At 42.3% G+C, this 22,628-nt stretch overlaps 2 protein-coding genes across 5 annotated transcripts in view; both read left to right on the forward strand.

Annotated features, from left to right (window-relative positions):
• Positions 1-15,561, forward strand: part of FBXO4 (F-box protein 4) — a 509,956-nt gene extending 494,395 nt beyond the window's left edge. Inside the window, exon 7 of the mRNA XM_032415203.1 lies at positions 15,499-15,561. Coding sequence (XP_032271094.1) covers positions 15,499-15,534 — 36 coding nt within the window. The 3' untranslated portion in view covers positions 15,535-15,561. The remainder of the gene's footprint in view (positions 1-15,498) is intronic.
• GHR (growth hormone receptor) overlaps positions 1-22,628 on the forward strand; it is a 603,240-nt gene that overhangs the window by 449,042 nt on the left and 131,570 nt on the right. For all 4 annotated transcript variants that reach the window (XM_032415198.1, XM_032415199.1, XM_032415197.1 and 1 more), the window contains exon 2: positions 15,499-15,579. In XM_032415198.1, coding sequence (XP_032271089.1) covers positions 15,510-15,579 — 70 coding nt within the window. In that variant the 5' untranslated portion in view covers positions 15,499-15,509. The remainder of the gene's footprint in view (positions 1-15,498; positions 15,580-22,628) is intronic.

Raw genomic sequence — 22,628 nt, forward strand, 5'->3', positions numbered from 1 at the left:
TACAAGTGAAAACAGCAGATGGACGCCTCTGCCCTCTGGGAGCTGTCGTTCTGGCACTCCTGAAAGAGGCCATGGGATTAGAGTTAGTTACACCCATCACTCTCGTCAACCTATCCAACTCGTGGTCTTTGTCAAATTCTAATGTTTGGCTGCCTTCTCCTCTGGTCCGGCTGGCTCTGTTATGATGGTGTGATGGGTCTCACGAGGCTCCAGCCCAGGCCTGGCCTTCACTTCAGTTGGCAGAACCCAAAGAAATTCTGGGCAAAGTTCAGTGGGGGGGGGGCGGGGCAGGGAGGGGCTGTTATGTGAGGCAATGAGTTGTGTGCTTTCATCAACTCTTCTGGTACCAGGGGTGCGTGCATGTGCATACACGAGTGTGTGTGTGTGTGTGTGTGTGTGTGTGTGTGAGAGAGAGAGAGAGAGAGAGAACAGGAGAGAATATAATTGATTTGGGGAGGGTTTTGCCACGGTATATAAGTGAGAGCAGCAAGACTGAGAAGCTAGAGATTAAGACATGCTAAGCAGTGACCAAGAAATTCACCATATTCCACCTTCAACCCTACCTTCTCTGACAGATTTTAACCAAATTAGTGTAGGATCTGCTTGCACCCATGACTGAATGAAAAAGGAAATTTAAACACTTCTTGCTGTAAAGCCCAGAGGAAAATCCAGCTTCTATTTCAGGAACATCTGCCGGACTATTGGTTAGTGTGCCTTTCTTGTTAACTTTGATTAAAAGGCTGAGAACTCATTTATTCCACAAACAGTTCATCATCTTGTGATGTCAATACTTTGACATGATTTATGGCAGAGGTTAAAGAATATCAGTGTGGAGGCACAGAATAGTGAGCACTTATGTTTCAGGGGAGTGTAGAAGGCTTCATGGAGGTGGTGATGTTTGAGCATAATTTTTAAGCCTAAGTGGGTTTGTGATTTGTCTAGCAGCAGACTTGAAAGTAAAGGAAGATAGACCATGAGGGAGGCTGTTTCACGTGTAAAAAAAAAAAAAAAAAAAAAAGGCAGAGAAGAGGCAGTGGGGCTAGGGTTGGGGCAGGAGGAGCTACATTCCAGAGAGAATCCTGAGGTGGAATCACTCTCTTATTACAGCGTCAAGTTACTTGTGAGAAGGGATGGCATAACCAAAGTATCTAGTTCAGGTAACTGCAAATCCTAATCTCATCAAGCAAGATAAAGAACTGTGAGGGATGAGGCTGTTTGTTCCTGAGGCAGAGATTGGGGGCAGGTAGGAGATGCTGACTTCACTCCAGACAGGAGTTACTTCAGATCCTTCTGGGCATCCAGAGGTACCTGCTGTCTAGTTCTTTAGCATTTACATGAAGCTCCATGTAAACTGCCATCCTGGGGATTCCCTGGAGCTTTCCTTCCTCATTGGGAAGTAAAGTTTTCATTGGTAACATGATCACAGGTGGTTGGATACAAACAATTCCTTTGAATCACTTTTCAGTTTGAAAGGTGAATATTGATTGTATTACTATTCTACAAGATGTGAAATCATTGAAATCCAACAGATTACAGTGAAAAGGCATTGAAGTGTTTGTTTCTTTGATGTTTTGGTAGGTGGACAGTCTCTGTGAAATGATTCACGGTTTGGCTTAGGCTGCTTGTTCCAGTCATCATCCACCCGCCAAATGATTTAGGAGAAACATGGCCAGGTCATTGAATTTAGTTTCCTGAGTTATGCTGTGGTGGTCCCATTGGGTGGTAAACATAAGGCTCCTGGGAATTGAATGTTTAATTCAAAGGACTGAAAACAAGCTCTCCTGAGCCAAGATGTTAGATATAAGGACATGTTACAAAAATGGACTGTGCTTTCCCCTTCCACACCACCTTTTCCTCCATAAAACACATGCTGCTTGTCCTTACCTCCCCCCCACCATCCTATTCTGTTGTAGATTTTTACCTTGGTTTTGATTTACCTTCCCATTGACACATCATCTGTTTTTTAATTCCCTGGTTAGATCTGAGGTTAGGATGAGAAACAAGACCAGCAAACTGACTCAGACAGGTTCTCTCAGTCTTTCTCACTTTCCCTGGGATCATCTCATGTCCAGATTTATGTGTTCAGAAAAAAAATTGCATCAATTGACCCAGAGGTGATCAGACTCTAGGGGCCCAATTTATACTAGCCAAACTCAAGAGATGGACCAATATACCAGAATACCAATTCATTCATTTATTCTCCATTTCAGCTGTCAAGCAATTTCATTTCAGCTGGTTATTGTATTAGTTTTTTAGAAAGAGAGGAAACCCAGAAAGCAAAATAAGAATCAGAAGGTAATTTGGCAATGGTAGAGTTGGAATAGAGGGAACTGAATGACTTCAGGCGAGAGCATCACCAAGCTCTGAGAGATTATTGTACCTGTTTCTGTACTGAGGCATTCTTGTGGGCTGATTAAAGCAGTCTTGGCCAGGGGCAGTTGGAGGAGACAAAGTCACAGATTATTTACTAATTATTTAGCATTTCTCATCCATCATTTATTGATTGGACTAGATTGCCTCTCAAGTCACAAAATTTCTTTTTTTCTTTTTGCCCATAATTATTTTTTTTCCCAGATTTTTATTTAAATTCAAGTTAGTTAACATATAGCATAATATTGGTTTCAGGAATAGAATTTAGTGATCCATCACTTAAATATAACACCCAGTGTTCATCACAACAAGTGCCCTCTTAATACCCATCACCCATCTAGCCCATCACCCACCCACCTCCCTCCATCAACTCTCACTTTGTTCTCTATCATTAAGAGTCTCTTACAGTTTGCTTCCCTCTCTCTCTTCTTTTTCTTTCTCTTTTTTCTCCCTTCCATTATGTTCATCTGTTTTGTTCCCTAAATTCCACATATGAGTGAGATCATATGGTATTTGTCTTTCTCCAACTGGCTTATTTTGCTTAGCATAATACACTCTAGTTCCATCTACATCATTGCAAATGGCAAGAGTTCATTACTTTTTATGACTGAGTAATATTCCATTGTGTGTGTGTGGGTGTGGGTGTGTGTGTGTGTGTGTGTATCACATATTCTTTATCCATTCATCAGTTGATGGACACTTGGGCTCTTTCCACAGTTTGGCTCTGGTTGATAATGCTGCTATAAACATTGGGGCACATGTACCCCTTTGAGTCTGTATTTTTGTATCCTTTGGATAGGTAAATACATAGTAGTGCAATTGCTGGATTGTAGGGTAGCTCTATTTTTAACTTTTTGAGGAACCTCCATACTGTTTTCCAGAGTGGCTGCACCAGTTTGCATTCCCACCAATAGTATAAGAGGGTTCCCCTTTCTCTGCATCCTCACCAACATCTCTTGTTTCCTGGGTTGTTAATTTTAGCCATTCTGACAAGTATGAGGTGGTATCTCATCATGGTTTTGATGTATATTTCCCTGATGATGAGTGATGTTGAGCATCTTTTCATGCGTCTGTTAGCCTTCTGGATGTATTCTTTGGAAAAATGTCTATTCATGTCTTCTGCCATTTATTAACTGGATTATTTGTTTTTTGGGTGTTGAGTTTGGTAAGTTCTTTATATATTTTGGATACTAACCCTTTATCTGATATGTCATTTGCAAATATCTTCTCCCATTCTGTAGGCTGTCTTTTAGTTTTGTTAATTGTTTCCTTTGCTGTGCAGAAGCTTTTTATCTTGATGAAGTCCCAGTAGTTCATTTTTTGCTTTTGTTCCCCTTGCCTTTGGAGACGTGTCTAACAAGAAGTTGTTGTAGCCGAGGTCACAGATGTTACTGCCTGTGTTCTCGTCTAAGATTTTAATGGTTTCCTGTCTCACATTTAGGTCTTTCATCCATTTTGAATTTATTTTTGTGTTTGGTGTAAGAAAGTGGTCCAGATTCATTCTTCTGCATGTTGCTGTCCAGTTTTTCCAACACCATTTGTCGAAGAGACTGTATTTTTTTCCATTGGATATTCTTTCCTGTTTTGTTAAAGATTAATTGACCATAGCGTTGTGGGTCTATTTCTGGCTTTTCTATTCTGTTCCATTGATCTGTGTGTCTGTTTTGTGCCAGTCCATACTGTCTTGATGTCAAGTCACAAACTTCTTTGCTCTGCTAAAAAGCCCTTCTCCGGTTGGACATGTTTCAATGGTGACTGGATAATAATCTTCCTGATTAATGTTTAGGAAGTCAACCTTGGACTCTATAATGGACTTTTAGAGATTGTATTAGTTTTCTATTGCTTCCATAACCAATTATCATAAATATATTGATTTGTGACAACACCCATTGATTACCTCACAGTTATGAGGTAAGAAGTCTGGGCACAGCTTGCATGGCTCAGCTGAATTCTCTGCTCAGAGAATGCTGAAATCAAAATATTTTTTAGGGTTTTGTTACCTTCTGGAGGCTCTGGGGATAAATTAGCTTCCAAGCTCCTTGAGGTTGCTAACCCAATTCAATTCCTTGACGTCAGAGGACTGTCTTCCCTGTTTCCTTGCTGTCTGGCAGCTAGGAGCCAGTTTTTGCTCCCAGAGTCTGCCTGCCTTAATCTCCTGCTTTCTTTGCTGCCCCCTCCAGCAACAGCACATCAAATCCCTCTCAGATTTCTCATCTCTCTGACTTCCTCTTCTGCCACATCTCACTGATTACTTCTGCTTTTACAGGCTAATTACATTTGCTCACCTCAGTAATCTAGGATAATCTCCTATTTTAAAATCAGTTGATTAGTAACCTTAATTACATCTACAGAGGTCCTTCAGAGAAATACCTAAATTGGTGTTTGATTGAAAAACCAGAGATGGTCATCTTGAGGGGACCTTGTGAGCCACACTTTGAAATAATGTTTTGTCATTACTTGAGTGATCTTATCTGTGAATGCTGATTTCATCCGTTACGTGTATTCTCTTTATCTTGCCATTTCATGGGATAATATTTTCTTTTCCTACCTTTATATTTAGTATTTCATCCACTTGGCATAGGAAGTCCTCTATTGCAAAAATTACCCTTATTGGTTGACTAAATGGGAAAGATTGATTTTTTTTTTTTTTTTTTCCTCTCCCTCCACTCAGCTGAGGAAGGCTCCCTGGGGTGTGTGAGCACTATTTTCACAAACTGAAAAATCATAGCACATTTGGTTTGTACTAGGTCAGTGATTCTCAGCCCTTGCTGCACTGTAAAATCTCATAACAAATGTTAAGGGATTAATACTCAGGCCCCACCACAGAGATTCTGATTTATCTATAAAACCAGGTCATTTTTTTTTTTTTCCCAGTTTCCCACATGGTTCTAATTTGCAGTCAAGGCTGAGAACTATTGATATGCTCCAAACTTTCTGTTTTGGAGATAAGGAAGCTGAGGCGGTGATAAGTGACTGCCCGAGTTACCGAATCAGGCTGTATTGGGCTGGCACCCCGGGCATAGGATTGCTGACTCCTTCTCTAGGAGAAATGATTTGCTGGACGGCTCATAACTAATGACAGATCTGGTGCTCTGTGCCAGATTTGTGCCCCAAACAAAAGGTTTATGGTTTAACTCTATGTAGATTTCAGTGCCCAGTGATTACCTGCAAAATGAATGTGAGAGAGATCTAGAACATCCTGCCTCTTGCTTCAGTAGCAAGACTGTTTCTTTCCAGGACTTGAAGAAACTATTAGACCTTGCAAAATAACTGTTTAAAGGTCCTTGCTCAGCAGCTTGACTTGCTCATGAGCAATAAGCACAGATATGTTCTGGCCTAGCCAGGGAGCTGGCCACGTGGACATCCACAGTCTCTCAGTGTCCCAGAGCTACATGCTGCCATGTGGTCGCCACTTAGCTGCGTGGGACTCCGGAACACTTGAAGTCTGGCTAGCGCCAGTTGTGATGTGCTGTGTGAAATACACACGAGGTTCAAAGATTCCATATGAAAAAAGGAGTGTAAAATATCTCAATACTTTTCATATCACCTATATGAGGAAATGATAATATTTTGGATATACTGGGTTGAATAAGATATATGATTAAAATAAATTTTATGTATTTCTTTCTTAATGTGGTTACCAGGAAACTTAAAAGTACATACGTGGCTGGCCCTTGTGTCTCAAATTATATTTCTGTGACACAGCACTGTTTTTGAGGGTATTTTCTATTCAAGCTGTTAACAGTGAATGGTCCGAGTCCAGCTGTGACACCTCCTATGATCTTGAAGAGTGAAGTGGTATATTATACACTTCCTGGAGCTGAGACGTGACATTGATCTGCCCAATGTCTGCCATCTATTTGGCAGCCAGTCGGTCTGGCCAAATAGACTTCTTTCTATTTATATATATAGGCTTAGAGGAGGCGGGGCAGGGGCAGGGGATGCCCCCATGTCATGGAAAGAGCACACTTCATAGCTCTTAAGTAATGTACCCGAAAGTAGATCAGGTGCTCTTGGAGACTCTAAGGCCTAGAGGTGAATATTATATCCCTTGAGCAATACTCCTAGAGAAACTGCTGTGTCAGCATTTATGAATTATTACCATGCTTGACAGGTCTGGAGCACTGAAAATCCTGTGGTGTCTGCCCCTGTCCATAATTCAAATCCAAACGTTACTCCTTCTCTTTTTCTTACTGTCTATAGCTTTTCCTGCCTCACTGGTAGCCCCCTGCTCGTGCGCTTAGTCAGCCTAGTTTCACATTTATGAAGAAGCATGGGAAGGGGAAGGCAGGCCTTGGAGACCTCAAACATGGTTCTAACTGTCTGAGGGATTCACTTAACCTCTCAAAGTTCCTCTACACTTTTACTTTCTCAATTTGAAAATGAGGCTGTCTTTTGCAGGGTCTGTGCAAACGTCGAGAGAAATAACAAGACTCCTGGGAGACTTACTCATTGGGCAGATTTTAGAGTAGGCATCTACCTGTGTCAGGCCCAAGGCTAGTTGTTGGGGATCTAGTGAGTGAGTGAGTGAAACACACCTACGGCCCCCAGTTGCTCACAGCTAAAGGAAGAGAAGGACAAGGCGCCTGGCAACATCAGGACAGGAGTAGTTCTCAGTGAATGGCAAATTTCATTACACCGCACAGCATGGGATTCGGCTTATCACAAAATCTTGGGGTGGGGTGCAGACAGGGCAACTGAAGCCCACGGTGATTAAGTGACTGCCCGAGTTACCAGATCAGGCTGTGTTGGGCTGGCACCCCGGGCATGGGATTGCTGACGCCTTCTCTAGAAATGCTTCGTCCAGAAGGTCACATTGCCTCACTCTTGGTTTCTCAACTTGTTTACCTTAAAAGAACAAGTTCATTTTGGACTTGATAAAAGTAAAGAAAAGTTTCTCCCAATCTTTGCTCTATATGTTATCTGGGTCTGCTAGTAGCTCCTTTTAGCACACTATGAGTTATTGTACTCATCATTGTCAGATTATCATCTCATCAAGATAATAATGTTTGTGCTTGAAGACTTCATTCTATGAGATCATGTCTTCAACAGCTTATCTATGTTCTATTAAATTAGGTAAAACAAAGCCAATTTCCATCTGAGAGTTTGAAAGAAACTCCAACATCTTTAACTTTGTTTAAAGCATATTCCCCATGTTCTATATGATCTATCACAGTAATAAAAAAAAAAAATAGATTTAAAAAAGAGCCACTTGTGAAAAGAGAAACAGCAGAAATTCAGAAAGGGGTTTGTGTTTTCAAATTCTGTTTTGGAGGGGCGCCTGGGTGGCTCAGTCGTTAAGCGTCTGCCTTCGGCTCAGGTCATGATCCCAGCGTCCTGGGATCGAGCCCCACATCGGGCTCTCTGCTCCGCGGGAAGCCTGCTTCTCCTTCTCCCACTCCCCCTGCTTGTGTTCCCTCTCTTGCTGTGTCTCTCTCTGTCAAATAAATAAATAAAATCTTTAAAAAAAAAAAAAAAAAAAAAAAATTCTGTTTTGGAAAAAAATGACTTGGTAGGTGCAGTGATGTAAAGGATGACATAAAAAGGAACATATCATTCAAATAAGCACCTATGCAATTAATTTCTCTTCCACGTGAGAGTCACTCCTGCCTTGTGAATCAGTGGGTGCACCACATGAATCAAGCTGGGTGAGTGGCGGTCATCCGCAAGGATAGTCGCTGCAGTGAGGTATTGCAAAGTGCCACTGAGTCATACTGACCTCGAACAGAATGCCCCATGTACCGAGAACGTCCACTCCTAGCAGGGTAGCCCCTGCACACCAAAACAGGAGCAGCACTAAGCATTTAGTGCTGAAAGGCCTGTATTTTTTTCACTTCTCCAAGAGAGGAAGAGGTGAAGACTTAAATTCCTGTAATCCAGCTGCCTTTTGTATTCTCATAGGGAGAGTCCTAGCTTCAAGCCAAGTGTCTCATCACTGCAATTCATCTACCCAATTTTCAGCTCTAGAAATCCATGATTCACAAAACAAATGATCCGGACCCAGTAACAACAGCATGAGATCGTCATGACGGGTGAAATCAGCCTCTAGATTATTTCCCACAATCGGGCCTCCGTTTTGAAGGTGCATAATTGCCCATACACCTAAGCAAAACTGAGCAGCCTTTCCACTTTAGCCTAGGAGACGCACACGTTACACTGTGATGCTTCTTCCTTTTCCTTGGACCCTTACGTGATGTAAGTGCATGGTTGAAGAAGGGGTCTTCTATGTTGTGGTTACCCAAGAACCCATTTGCTGATTGCTTTACCACCTCCCTAGGCTTCCATGTCATGGTATATAAATGAGGGCCCCACTCCCCATCCACCCCATGGAAACATTATCAAACATAGTCTATTTATTACTGGTATCAGAAAGACTCTAATAATGTATTTATTGGATACATGTAGAGGGCATGCTAAATGTTTTGAATAAATCAACTCATTTAATCTCCTCCTGATTTTCCTAGGAAAAAGGTAATAATATTCTCATCCTTATATTAGAGAAGAGTGAACAGGTTTGGTAAAGCTAGCATTTGAACCTAGCTCTCTCTGACTCCAGAACACATGCTCTTAACCCCAAGCTCACTCCCTCTGTAAATGAAGATCAAGGATGGCATTTATGGTGGAGGCTGATGGTAATTTCTAAAGACTTGGGAAAATACCTGTCAGTGATCATTAACTGAATGTGATCCGCGAACAGTGGTACGTACCGATGGTATCAGCGAAATCAGGTGTCCAGGGTTCACTCAGTAGCACTGTCTCTTACCTCTTGTATCGGTGTCAGCAGATTGCTTAATCCTTGTACCTGTTACCTACATGCAGCCTGGAGAGCATCATTCACTTCCCCGGCTGCTGGTGTGCTGGGTCCAGTTTGAACTGGCTTGTGAATCCACGTTCACTGACTTCAGGGAATCCAGGTTCGGTGACTTGGTAACTTAAAATCAGCCTTGGTGGACGTATTTACACCACAGAAACTGGTCAGTGCTACAGTCATGGTCCTTCTCTCTCTCTCTCTCTCTTTAATTCCAGAGAGACAGTTGTTACACATTTATAAGTGCACCACTGTCTATGACTCAAAGAGAGATACAGTATGAATTGTCACCCTTCTAAAGGTAAACAAAGGCATACTGGGTACCCTTAAAAAAAACCCAAATATAATCATGCCTAATTCTTCAGTCCCCATCATTCTGCATTTGGGATGACCTCTTAAAATGTAACTGTGAAGATGTTATATGTCATTAGAAGTACAAAATTGTGTATTATTGTTTCTGTTACAAAAACATACATGCCCACTGTAACAGTTTAATGTTTCTGAATGCAAGTACAGACATACAAACCATAAAATATATATATATCAGTGTTGTCAAAGAGAAATATAAAATATAATGCAAGCCACATGTGTGATTTTAAATTTCCTGCTGGTCACATTTTAAAAAATAAAAAGAAATAGGGATTGCTAGTTTTCAATAATATGTTTATTTAACCCAGCAATCCAAAATATGAGTTTAACCTATAGTAAACATAGACCTTATTGAAATATTTTGCATGCCTTTTTTGTACCAAGCCCTCAAAACCCATGTATGTTTTACACTTACAGCACATCTTAATTTGAATGCTAAATTTGCATCAGAGAGACTTGATCTGTATTTAGATTTAATAAAATCTACAGCTGAAAAACTAGATTCCTATCAAAACCTGTTTCGTATATACTTAATTAAATGCTTAATTAAAATTACATAAAAATTTAGCCTATTTAATTCCTCAGTTGCATTAGCCACATTTCCAGTGCTCGGTGGCCACTGGTGATGGGTGATAACTGAACTGGTCAGCACAGGTACATACGATCTATGCTTTTAATGTTTTATTAAAAAGGCGATTTATTATATATACTACTCCCAAAGGCCTCTTTTTCCCTCATACATTACACATTTAAAATAATTTTCCATCCTATATTCCCCACTGGATCCTGAGAAGGGAAAAATCTCAGCGAAAGTAGGTATGTCAGTAATGTCTGTGAACAGTTTCTCTCTCACTAATTGGAAAGAAAGAAATTAACCTAAGGCAGTTTGGATCTGACCAATTTTCAAATGACCAGCACCATAAAAAGTGAGTAATAACATGAAAAAATGCAAACTAGTCAAATAAATGCCTGGTACTAATTAGAATGGGTCATTTCAAATACTTGGATTCGCCTCTTTTTCAATGTCGAGTTCTTAGAACAGCTTCACTGGGAAATCAACTAGATTCGGTTTTGCAATATTTCATTGGTAATGAACACCTGCATCAGAAAGTACACATTTATTAGGTTATCTAACTAGAGTCTTGGTTTTGCAATATAATTCTGCTTCTGTGGGGATTTTTTAATCAGCTCTTACTTTTTTGGTATCAGGATAGCTAGATCAGTAAAACAAAAAAATTGGGGAAATATTATTTCTATCAATTCAGCTGCCATATTGGTATTTTGCCTTTGTTAAGGCAAACTACAAGTTCCTCAGTCTATCTTATTATTCTATCTATATAGTAATATGCTGACGTCATTCTTCTAGGGATGCTGTTGACCACTTTCCTTTTAAATACCTGATACAAATCAGAGGGTCTAGGTGGCTTCAGGTGGTGGTTCCTTTTGTCTTTGCCAAATTACAAACCAGATAGGAGCACATTTTCCCCTAAATGGCTTAACATACTTTATAATATTACTTTTAATAAAGTTAATGTGGGGGTTCTTCATGAAATAGCCTAGTCTTCGTATTAAATTCATCTGGTACTCATCATCTCTATGTAAATCTCTGAAATCCAGTAATGACTTCCCCTCTGTCTTTCAGTCTTTGGTCTCCTACCTTCAGCTTCCCACCAGACATTTCTTATACTTCCACAAGTCTTTAAATCACTATTAAATCACTTTAATACCAAATATCCCAAGACAGTCTTGTAATCTTCTCATTCCTGAACAACTCAGATCCCAAAATCCTGATTTCTATCAATAGTGCCATCTTTCATCCACACATATACTATATACTCATTCATTTGTGATAGGCATGTTTTCTTTATCATCTCCTGTATCCAGTCATCGCCAAATCTTGTCAGTATTTCTCAGTGATACCAAGTTAAGAAAGTATGAGGGGCAGATTTATCCTAAGAAAAATCCACTTTGCACATACTGTCCTTATCCCAAAACTTCCAGTGACTTTCTGATTAATATGAGTTGAACTGCGGGGGCACCCGGGTGGCGCAGTCGGTTGAGCATCTGGCTCTTAATTTTGGCTCAGGTCATGATCTCAGGGTCCTGGGATAGTGGGATCCAGCTTCTGCCCTTCCCCATACTCTGAGTTCAGCAGGGTGTCTGCTTGGGGATTTTTCTCCCTCTCCCTCTACTCCTCCCCCGAGCTCACACTACATAAATAATTAAATAATAAACAAACAAACAAATAAATAAATAAATCTATCTATCTTTTTAAAAATATCTGAGTTGAACTGCTGTTTCGGTCTAGTCCTCCCTTACCAACCCAATGTTATTCCCCTTTATTCATAATTTCGAAACTTGTTCTCTCTCTCACCTCCAACTACTGCCCTGAACTAATCAGACCCAGAGCCATACCTTTGTATCTGTACCATCTGAGTTTTTAACCCATAATGCAAGTTCACACCCCTCCCTCACTATTCCTTACCTATTACAATCTTCTCTGTCATTTAGTTCTAATTTTAAGCCCCTCAGTTCAGTGGCTGATTTTTTTTCCCCCACCCTGATCTTTCTTTCATTTTTAGGTATGCTTCCTCTTTTCCCAATTTCATTTGCCTATCTTGCCTAATTCTTGAGGTAAGGAACCATGATTTTGATTGCTTTTGTATTCTCCAGTGTGCCCTGCACAATTCTAGGAGTTTAACGAATTCTTGCTAATTTTAAAATAAAGAGAATTGAACTAATTCCTTTCTTGGCCTGGAGTTGGTTATAACATGTTGGAAAAAATATTATGTTTAATCTCCATCTCTTCTCATGTGTTTAGGTACTGTTTTATAGCCAAGGAATAAAAGTCAGTATATCACAGGGCTAACTGTAATTTAGAGTCTCCTCTGCTGGGCAGTTTACAGAATTAAAACTCACACCAGCTGATTACACTGCTTTTCAGCTGGCTCTCCCTTGAGGAAGTTGCTGGGGGGAGGGCAGGCAAAATGCCTCAGGCTTTGAAAGTGGAAATGGTGTGAGTTCCATTATGCAAGAATGGAAGCTTGTCTCCCCTACCCAACCACCGTCCCACCCCAAATGAAAATCTTGCCATGAGGCTATAGCCAAAGAATGCATAAATATCAGTAGAAATTTAGAGAGGTGTTTTCCCTAGAAAAATCTTGCAAACTTAAAAACCCAGTAGGCTAAGGTACATTTGGTAGATTCCTCTGGACAGTACCTGCCTCTATATAGAGACTTATATTGGGGAAGGGGAATAATGGGACTTTGTCCTGCTCACATCTGGCACATTATCGACAGACGACCCTGAAGTTTCACACTTCGTATGTTGGCACTTTGTCCTCTCCTAGGGATGTTTTCTCCCAGCTAACACCTAACAAAGAAGGATCCTCTTATCTAGAAGCTGCCATGGGGAGTTCTGCAAAACGGAACGGGGCAGCTTCCAGTCAAATCGAACAGAATGTCCATCAGCCTGGTTGTGTGCTGGCCCTGGGGACAGTTCACTAGGGGACTACTTTGACAGTCAGCCCCACTGAGCCCACAACCGTGGAAGCAGAGCTTTAGTCTTGGATGAAACAGTGAGCTCTTCCTGAATCCAACCACACCTCTCCATCCTCTTCTCTGCTACCTAGTTGGAGCTCGGGCCAAGGCCGTATGCAGTACTCTCAGTGCTGCAGTGAATGGTTCTCAGCTCCTATTTGGGGGAATGGCAGTTTTAAATACCTCCTTTTCTGCTGTAGGAGTGTGCAAACAGATTTCTGGTTGATTTTGCTTTAAGATTCTGATTTGTTTGTCTCATTGTATGAGATAGAATGTGTGCTATGGAGATAGGTTGTTGATCATTTGGATCATAGGTTGTTGATTCATTTGCAGACAGCAACTTTCAAAAGTTTGGGATGGGAGGGAGTCATCTACTATTCATCTGAAGCAAAATTCACTTGTCTTGGGCATCTGCCAAATATCTTTGAAATATTTGAAGAGGCGACTTCCAAACCAGAGAAGGCAGCCGTCTGAGCAATGCAAACCTATTCATATCTTTATTCAGTTGGGAAGCCAAAAACCCTGCCTGGGAATTAGAATTCTTTTACAACCTGATATCCAAAGAACAAGTGCCAAGGGAGGTTTCTTCACCTGACACTAAGTGCATTGGGAGATTGCTAGTAAAACTAACACTATATAGAGAGCCCAGTTCCTCCATGCTTTTCCGACTTAAAAAAATATATATATTTAAAAATAAATTTTAAAAGGAAATATCCAGTTAACAACAGGATGGCATTTTCAGCCTTTAGCATATTTATTTTTAGCCTTTTTATGTATTTCTGCTGGAGGCTTCAAGCTCAGATTACATGGCCTATTCACCCACTAGTAAAGGATCTAAGGAGAGATGCTCCAAGGTTCGCATTTGCAAAGTAGATGAGGCTGATGCAAGGCCATTAGCTCGGAGCCTTCCAGGTTAGGAATTTAAAACATGGATGTGACGATAACTGTAACCCACATTTGTGTGAACTCTCATAATTGGCCACGTGCATTCACGTGCGGTGTCACACTCAGTTCTGCCCGTGACTCCAGGGGGCAGTGTTTGAGGGCGCTCTTTAGGCATTCCGCGTGCACGTGCGTATTCAGACACAGGAAGATACTCAGTTGATGTAGAAATGTGTATTCTTAGAATTTTTTAAGAACATAAAATCATTTGGAACAAAAAAAGAAATGATGGGCCCTCCACTATCTAGAAATGAAAGTATGAAATATCACATTTGATGCCTATTCAGAATTACACGGCCATTACCGGGGACCACACCATTCATTCCATTACCCACGAGAACAAATGTTCTTGTTCATCATTTCAGCCTGATTAGGGGTAACGAGAAGGGCTCTTTCATTATCGTCAAGAATATACAATAGTGAAAATGAGGCCGGAGGGAGGCCCTGGAGGAGAGCCCAGGGCGATGATCAGGTATGCCTGAGTGATGTGTAAGTAATGTAATTTTATGGAAATCGTACGACTAAGCTTTAAAGGAGTTGGCCTTAGTTGTTAGATGTAGCAACAGCCCTCCAAAGGACAGTGTGCTGAGTTCAATTTAGACCAGCCCAAACATGTCTCTTCAGAGATCCTAGAAGTGGACCCCTGGATTATTGATTCCAAAGCAGCTTATTTCCTCCAGGTAAAGGCACGTGCTGGCTGAGGCGTGATCTGCTCCCCTGTTCATCAAACCGAAGGGATTCAGGTGTGGCCACACTGGGGATCCCAGATAGCTAGCAAGGCTGCGAACTGACCTTTCTTTGAGTCTGGGATGTTCCCTGGTCTTTCAGAGCCACAGTCCTCCTAAAACAGAAAACCCAGGACACCAGGTATTCTAAGGAGGACCACCTAGGCAGCAGAGATGTTTTGTAGTCTTTTGCTTCTCACCTTCTCCTTTCTGCTGTCTTCTAGCTAAACCTCCCCATGATGGCTCATTAGTACACTCTTCTGAGTATTAGTTGCACTCTTTTATTCACTGGGAAACACACTGGAGAAGTCTTCCTATTACAAGTGGGTTGTTGTGTTTTTCCTTTTATGGCCTGTCCAGCTCAAGGCCCTATGCTTGGTGATACTGCTGACGAGTTTTTCTATTTCCAGATCAAGTTAAAGTGAAACCACACTGGCCCTATTATTGAAGCACCTTGTGGTGAGGTGCTTCTAGGGCTGTTGGCCAGGGTGTGAAAATCGCTAGTGTCCATGTTATTTCCTGAGGCAAGCACCCATGGGAAGTAGAATTTATTATAAACCTACTGTTTGCCCTCATGAAAAGTATAACAATACGAGACTCTGGGGCAATGAAATGTACTAGGACTCCTTTGAGAACTGACCTGCATGTCAGCTCATTCGTGGTTTAGCCAGTTTTTAAACAGTATGCAATGATAATGGTCTGCTTTTAGTTGGCTTTATCTTATTCTTTTTTGTGCGATTGCAGGTCCTACAGGTATGGATCTCTGGCAGCTGCTGTTGACCTTGGCAGTGGCAGGCTCAGGCAACGCCGTTTCTGGGAGTGAAGGTGAGTTCTGCTTTCCCATTCCCACCCCCAGTGTTTTGAAATAACACTGAACTTTATTTGTTAAATGTAAGTTCTTTGGATGATTTAATTCAAAGAGGTAAGTTTTAAGTAACAGCAAATAGGAAACTTGTCTTAGCTTTAAAATCATAAGCTAGGAGGACTTTTCTGTGGATGTTTTAGGAGGAATACAGTTTTGGCATCTAATGTTTGCACATCAAAAATAATGCTGCAAATCATGCTGAGGGCATTTATACTGAAGGCAAGCCAATTCTCTTGGCCCTGGGAGAGATACTGCAATTGCACTGGAGGGTTGGTTATTAACCTACTGATCACTCTGCTCGTCCGTGACTAAGGATATCATCCCCTATTTCCAGAGCTCAGAATTAAGGTCTCTGAATCATATTCTCTGAGAGCGGAAATTGCAGGTTTCAAATAAATTTCACCTCTCACGCTCTGGGTGATTACCATTTGGCAAAGCTTGAAGGAAGACACAACTGAAAATAGTTGAATAATGTACTCAGAACTCATGAGTTCCTTGGCCGTCTCTATAATTCTCCTTCCTTTTTTATGCCATCTTCCTCATGGAGAAGTCTCAGTACATTCAAACGTATGTCTCATGGCAGAAATAACTGGAACAAGAAAGAGTAATGAAAGAGAATGAGAAGAAGGATTTTTCTGTCCAAAAAAGGAAACTGTGCTTATAAAGGGGTGGGAGACTTTTTAAAAGATTGTCTTTAAAAGATTGAGTATTTGATTTTTTTCTTTGCTCAGGCATCAACATAAGAAATAAACTATCTATTTCTCCCATGCTGTGACCCCACATTCAGTTGTTGCTTTAAGAGGAGCTGATTCCCCTACTCCCTGGGCAACTCATGTTGGAAAACACAGTTTAACAGCAGAGGTAGTGCCTTAAGATGTCCTCCCTGACCTTTGAGCCAAAAATAAATCTGTAGTAGTGAGCTGCTGAGGGCAACCAGAGTAAAAAAAAAAGGGGGGGGTAAAATAGGTTATTTTATCTTTTAAAGCAATTTAAAAGTATTTCTAGAAAAGAAGTCATAATTGTTTGAAATATTTTTGGGTCTCTCTGGTGTTATAATGTCAACATTATGCAAGTCAAACATGGAGAGAATTGCAGGCTCCATTTCAGCAGCTTTTCCCATGGCTGGTTTTAGACCCTGGTTCTGAGCCAAAGAATTACAGCTGAGATCCTCGGCTGTTCCAAAGTCATGGTGGTTTAATCTCTACTTTTTTCATTAAGGTGGCTTTCACTCCACTGGGCAAGGCTTGAGGAATTTAAAAAACCTGTGAAATGAAAAGTATGGCAAAGGAAATCTTTAAAGAAAATTAAAAATGCGTCCCCAGCTAAAGGCGAGAGCTCAAGTTACATTTAGACCTAGAGTCTGCAAAGAGCATCTATTTCAGCTGCTTTGACATTTTAGCTTTGACATAAACCTTTAACTCCATAAGGAGAGTGGAGAAAACAACACCATTAACTGGTTTCCTGTTTGCTTTTTGTTTTGCTTTTTGATAGTTTTTTGTTTGCTTGGTCTGTTTGGGGGTAGCAGAGATAAGAAAATGCAATGGCCTACGGCAAACAAATCCTGCAGCCTACCAGTACTTACACATAATAAGTAATTTAGCAAAGGAAAACATTTCTTTCTCCTCCTTTTTTTTTTTTTTTAAGTTAGTGGGCTAACCCAAATTCTTTTGGATTATGTGGCTACTCCAGAGTTCTACCTTAAAATGGCCTGCTGTTGTTAAGGATGAGTATGATGTTTCCATAGAAGGTGTAGATGAGAGACACCTGGGTGCCTCAGTTAAGCGTCTGCCTTCGGCTCAGGTCATGATCCCAGGGTCCTGGGATCGGGCCCCCGCATCGGGCTCCCTACTCAGCGGGGAGCCCGCTTCCCCCTCTCCCCCCCCCCCCCCCCCCCGCTTGTGCTCTCTCTCTCTCCCTATCTCTCTCTCTGTCAAATAAATAAAATCTTAAAAAAGAAGCTGTAGATGAACATGTTTGAACATGAGCGTGCACACATGTGAGTGTGTTTACCAGTTCTGGCATTTATCTGGTGAATTCTGCCAAAGTGATCACATGACATAACACGGCTTGAATCTCAGATGGCATTCAGGGGCCATGCGGTTCTTTCTCTGCGAGTTCTGAATGGTAGCCAAATTTTTTTTTTTTTATGTTCTCTCCCGTTGTATAAGGCAGAATGAAAATATAGGTAAGGATTTAAAACAAAACAAAACACTACTGTAGTTTTACCAGCCCTTCGTTTGAATTCGGTTTGGCCAGGGAAAGAGGTGATACCGTGGAATAAGGGATCTGGAAGGTATGACCTGGAGTAGAGGCTCCCACGAGATGGTAAAGGATGACAGGTCTGTGTGCCTAGGGAAGGTTGGCACTTGAATCCTGGGGCAGGGTTTTTCTTGCTGGGGCAGATGAGCAGTTAGAAATAAACTGGCCCCGAGAGGATTTTTCATTACGTCTAATTGCCCCATGGGAAATTAAATGAGAACTCAACATCAAAATGTGCGCCACTGTGTTAGTTCAAGTCTTCTAATAGGTGCTCTCTCTTTGTCTTCCATCCTTAATGTTAGTCCCTCCAAAGATTAAAAGGTACTACATCCTTCTGTATCAGTCAAGGTAAAAATTTATACTAGGAGTGAGATGCTATGTCCTAAAGCAATCAGGATCCTCAAAATAATGTTCTTGGTATCTCTTTGAACATTTTTTATAAACCTGTGCAAACTGATACAGCACTTATGTGGGGAAAAAAAAAGACACCTCTGTTCTCATTGCTAACAGATAGGAAATAATGACCCAGTGGAAGGAACATTGTATTTTTTTAAAAAATAAGCCTTACCCCCTTCCAGTGGATCTCCACAGAGCCCTGGGAGGTTGCCAAGACATAGAAGATACATATCAAGCAAGTATTAGATTCATGGTTGTAGTTGGTAAACAGTAAATGGTGTGCCTATTACATGTTTTCAAGAAGGAATAGTTCTAGGCATTCTGTTCACACTGGGAGTGAAAAAAAAAAACCCACCATAGACCTTTAGATCGCTGCAGTCTTTACTGTCACCAGGAACAAGAAGAAATCTTTCAGTCTGTTCTCATGCCGTGGCCTGAGTCCCTGTACATCAGCAACCCTGTGTCCCTGGGTCCTCGCGGGATCCCAAACCGCTTTGACGCTGGAGTTCAGCAGGGCATGGTCAGCCAGGTTGAGGAGCCCCTGGCCTTATCTTTTGGAGTGTTGCCAGTGGGGGAGATGGGCACAGACCTCTGCAGATGGTGACACAAAACAGTCTTTCATCAGGTTTTTACTGAGCACTTTTCTGGATTCAAGGATGGATTTTAAATTTATGTTCCTACCTTTAGAGAGCCCATGGTTTACAGAAGAGAAGACAGATGAGTAAGCATAATTTAATTGTGATCCCCTTGGGTTATTAAAGAGTTTTAAACAGGGTAATAATACTGTTAGGTTTTCACTTTAGAAATAATACTGGCAATAGGATGAACGTGGATTTGAGAGAGATGAATGTAGAGGAAGATGATTGTAATAGGTCAGGAGAGAGATGATATAAATGTGACCATTGTAAAAAATAGATGGATCACAGAGATGTTGAGGAGGCAGAACCACCCATACTTGGAGCCCAAGTACGAGTGGGTTTTTGACTTCAGGAACTGTCAGAGCTTTCTTCCTCCGTCCATTTCGAAGTTCTCATCTTTGTAGTTAACGTTATCAACATCAGCAATGACTCGCTTTTAATAGAGTGAAGTCTCAGAACACAGTTCAGCCTATTAGCAGTGAAGTGGTTCTTGCAGGGAGCAGCTCTGTAGGGGAGGAGACGTCCTGAGACTGATGGAGCCGTGGGCCATTTCCCAACACTCCTGCGCGTCCTCGCTCGGGTCCCACGGCTGTCTTCCCACCTCCTCAGTGTGGCTGGCGTATGGCTTAGGCCCCTGTGCCCCGAGGGTCCACAGAGAAGTAAAGGCCTGGCTCCCTCCCTGTGCCATCTCTGGACATTCATGACTATCCTGAGGCCTGGAACGTACCACCCCCAGATATTGTATCATCACCGGGCTATGTACTTACCTCACGGAGTGCAATAAAGTATATGCTGGATAAGTTGATAGCAGCGAAGCTTTGCGCTGGGCAGAATCTGGGGAGTCAGTGAGGCTTACACGCAGCTAAGTGACTCACCCCTGCAAAGCAGCTGGTAAGGTGAGTGAGTAGGTTTGTGCCTCAGCTAATTAGTAAATGAAAGGACTGGAACCACCAAAGAAGAACGTGAACCTTAAATGTTAATTCACGCATGCCAATGACCGACTACACCTCTAGTTTTCCACCTTGGACCCCAGCTCTTTGGGCATGAGCCAGTCTTGGTATGCACAACGTCTCCCCACCACTTTGGTTCAGTGGCCTAAACTGGGGTTCCTCTTACGGGGTCGACAGGAACGAGGTTGACATGATGGCTATGATGTGTAGCAGAGCTCCTGTTCATGGACACACTGGGTTTTCTGCCTCTGGTTGGGGGCTAACCCAGGTTTGGCTGTCACAGGAGTCCACCCCAGCTGGGAGCCGCCCCGCCAGCCTCTGCCTGGGTTCCCCCTCCAGGACATGGGACCCAGCCTCCCTCAACCACCCAGCACCTTTTCCCTAGAAAACCCTCTTGGGAAGAACCTGTGGCCAGTGATTTTGTCCTCACTGTGAATTTAAGTCAAGGAGTTACTTTCCCGGAGTTAATTCTGTTTAAACCTTAACTTTACTCTCTATACGGTAAAGAATGTTGGGCATTTCAGAGCCATCAACAAAGGCATCTTTTAAGGCCTTGCCCCTGCTGCTTACACCCGCCAGCTTACCCAGATCCTGTGCTTCTCACTTGTCGTCAGGCGGTCCCCAGCCGCTACGACCCTCACCTTCCACCCTCCCGTTTGGGCTTTTCCGGCACTTGCCTGGGTGTTTACGTAATGCTGTCAACAGTGTCATTCTCAAACCCGAAGAGAAGCGTCCTCGTGATCTGTAGTGAGCAGCGTAAAGGCGGTAATGATGTGTAACATAAACACACTTTGAAATCTGATGCAGTGACCATACAAAGAGAGGATTCTGTGGTGCCCTGGCTGGTGGTTAGTGCACAGACTGCAGGGCCCAGGGGCTTGGAGCCCTTCTTCGGCGTCAGCTGCAAATCAGAGTTTTCTCTGGTCCGTATTTCTCAAACCTGTTCAAATGAACCCACAGGATTTCCCCGGATATATCTATCGGGAGTCTCTGTTTCTGTTTATACAACACCTTGCTGACCTTGAGCCTTCGCCTTCACTAATTATAGTATCTTCATTACCTTTTCTTGGCAGGTTTGCAGCTAGTAGAACATGGTGGATCATGTCCCAACCATGGAGGAAATGTTTCAGGATGTTGTTAGTAGAATCTCTCACCAACAGGCTGGACAAAGGGATGGGAGGAGGAGGTGGGCTCAGGGCATAGGAGAAGTGACATTTGCTTTGCGTCCCTCTTCTAAATGAGGTTGTAATGACACCTGTGTTTCAAGTTGTGTGACAAAGTCTGGACCGAGCTTGAAATGGGCAATTTAATTGTTTTCAAATGATTGGCAAAGTGACCCCTGCGTACCCTGTGTAATAAAGTGTCATGGATTTAACTCACTAAACCTTAACATCCAGAAAGGAAGTTTTGTTCGTCCCTGTATCCCCCCTCCTCCAGCACTCTGACACATAGAGTAGATCTTCACTGATCTGTGGAGTGAATGAATGAATCAGAATGTAAATTCTGATCTGCCGAGTCTCCAGTCACAGCCCACAGTTGTTACTAGTGCTCTGTTAGAGGACTGAATTAGGACCCCCTTCCAGTGGGAGGGGTCTGGAAATAGCCGTGTAGCGATGGAAGCTAGAACTAGTGGCCTCAAGAAGCCCCAAGCATCCCTGTGCCCTACCCTCAGCCCTGATTTGTGGGCTTTCTCTGTGGATAGAATGATCTCGTTTTTCTGCTGTATACTTCAGATGCCATCAGGGCCAGAACTGTGCTCTATGCACTGATGCCTAAGAGCCCGATGCCCTTCCTAAGTCTTGCCAACCTTTTTCCAAGTAACTGAACTCTGTACCCCATGCACCAGCCACTGGCTAATATCCTGCATTGAAAGAACCAGTCACCCAGCACCAAACCTCTGATACCACATTCATCTGTGCCCCACCTACCTGATTAAATCACCTCAAATATTGACAGACAGAGAGAGGCATAATGAGACCTGCAGATCCCAAATCCAAGTTTTCTCTGCCCCTTTGGACATTGACCTTCGGATTACAAAAACTCTGATTAGAGATTATATGGAAAGCTGGATCAATTTTCCCCGTTCCTTTCCTTAAATATCAGGTCTTTCCAATTTTCCAGTGAGAACCCATCTTGAAGTACAAAGCCCTCAAAATTAAAAATCAAAGTTATATTGCTAAAATCCTTGGTTTCTTGATCTCTGAATATGAAAAAACTGGTATTTTCTGTATTCTCTGACCTTTTAGTAAAACCTTGCAAATTTGTGGAACCAGAAATCATGTTTCGAGCATTTGACTTCTGGACAGCCATGTGCTATGTGTAAGAATTAGCAGATTCACATCATTGGATATTTAGTTGGTGATGCTGACCACTCTGTACTTGGGGGAGCCTTGGCCTCCCCCAAAATAAGAGGTCATTTTTTAAGGAAAGGACCATTTTGTGGCTGCGTAACATTTAGGACATATCCTCCCTTCTCCTCTACCCAGTCGTTGACCCAGCTGCTTCCTTGGTTGGAGCAAAAGGCACCATGCTTTTCTTGACAATAGCTGGCGATGGAAGAATGTGTTGTGGTGGGAGCAGGAGAACAGGGAAATGGGCAGGAGTCCGTCCAAGAGCCCTGCTCCACATCAGGGCAGTTTGGCCAGATCTAGCAAGGAGTCGAATACAGCAGAGTCCCCAGGGGGCCATGCTCCTCCAACAGCCCTGGCTGGGCTTACAAACTGGTGTATGACTGTGCCCAGTTGGCCATGTGAGTCATGCCAGCAC

Source organism: Phoca vitulina, unplaced genomic scaffold (genome assembly GCF_004348235.1).
Source record: "Phoca vitulina isolate PV1807 unplaced genomic scaffold, GSC_HSeal_1.0 scaffold17, whole genome shotgun sequence".
NCBI classification, from domain to species: domain Eukaryota; kingdom Metazoa; phylum Chordata; class Mammalia; order Carnivora; family Phocidae; genus Phoca; species Phoca vitulina.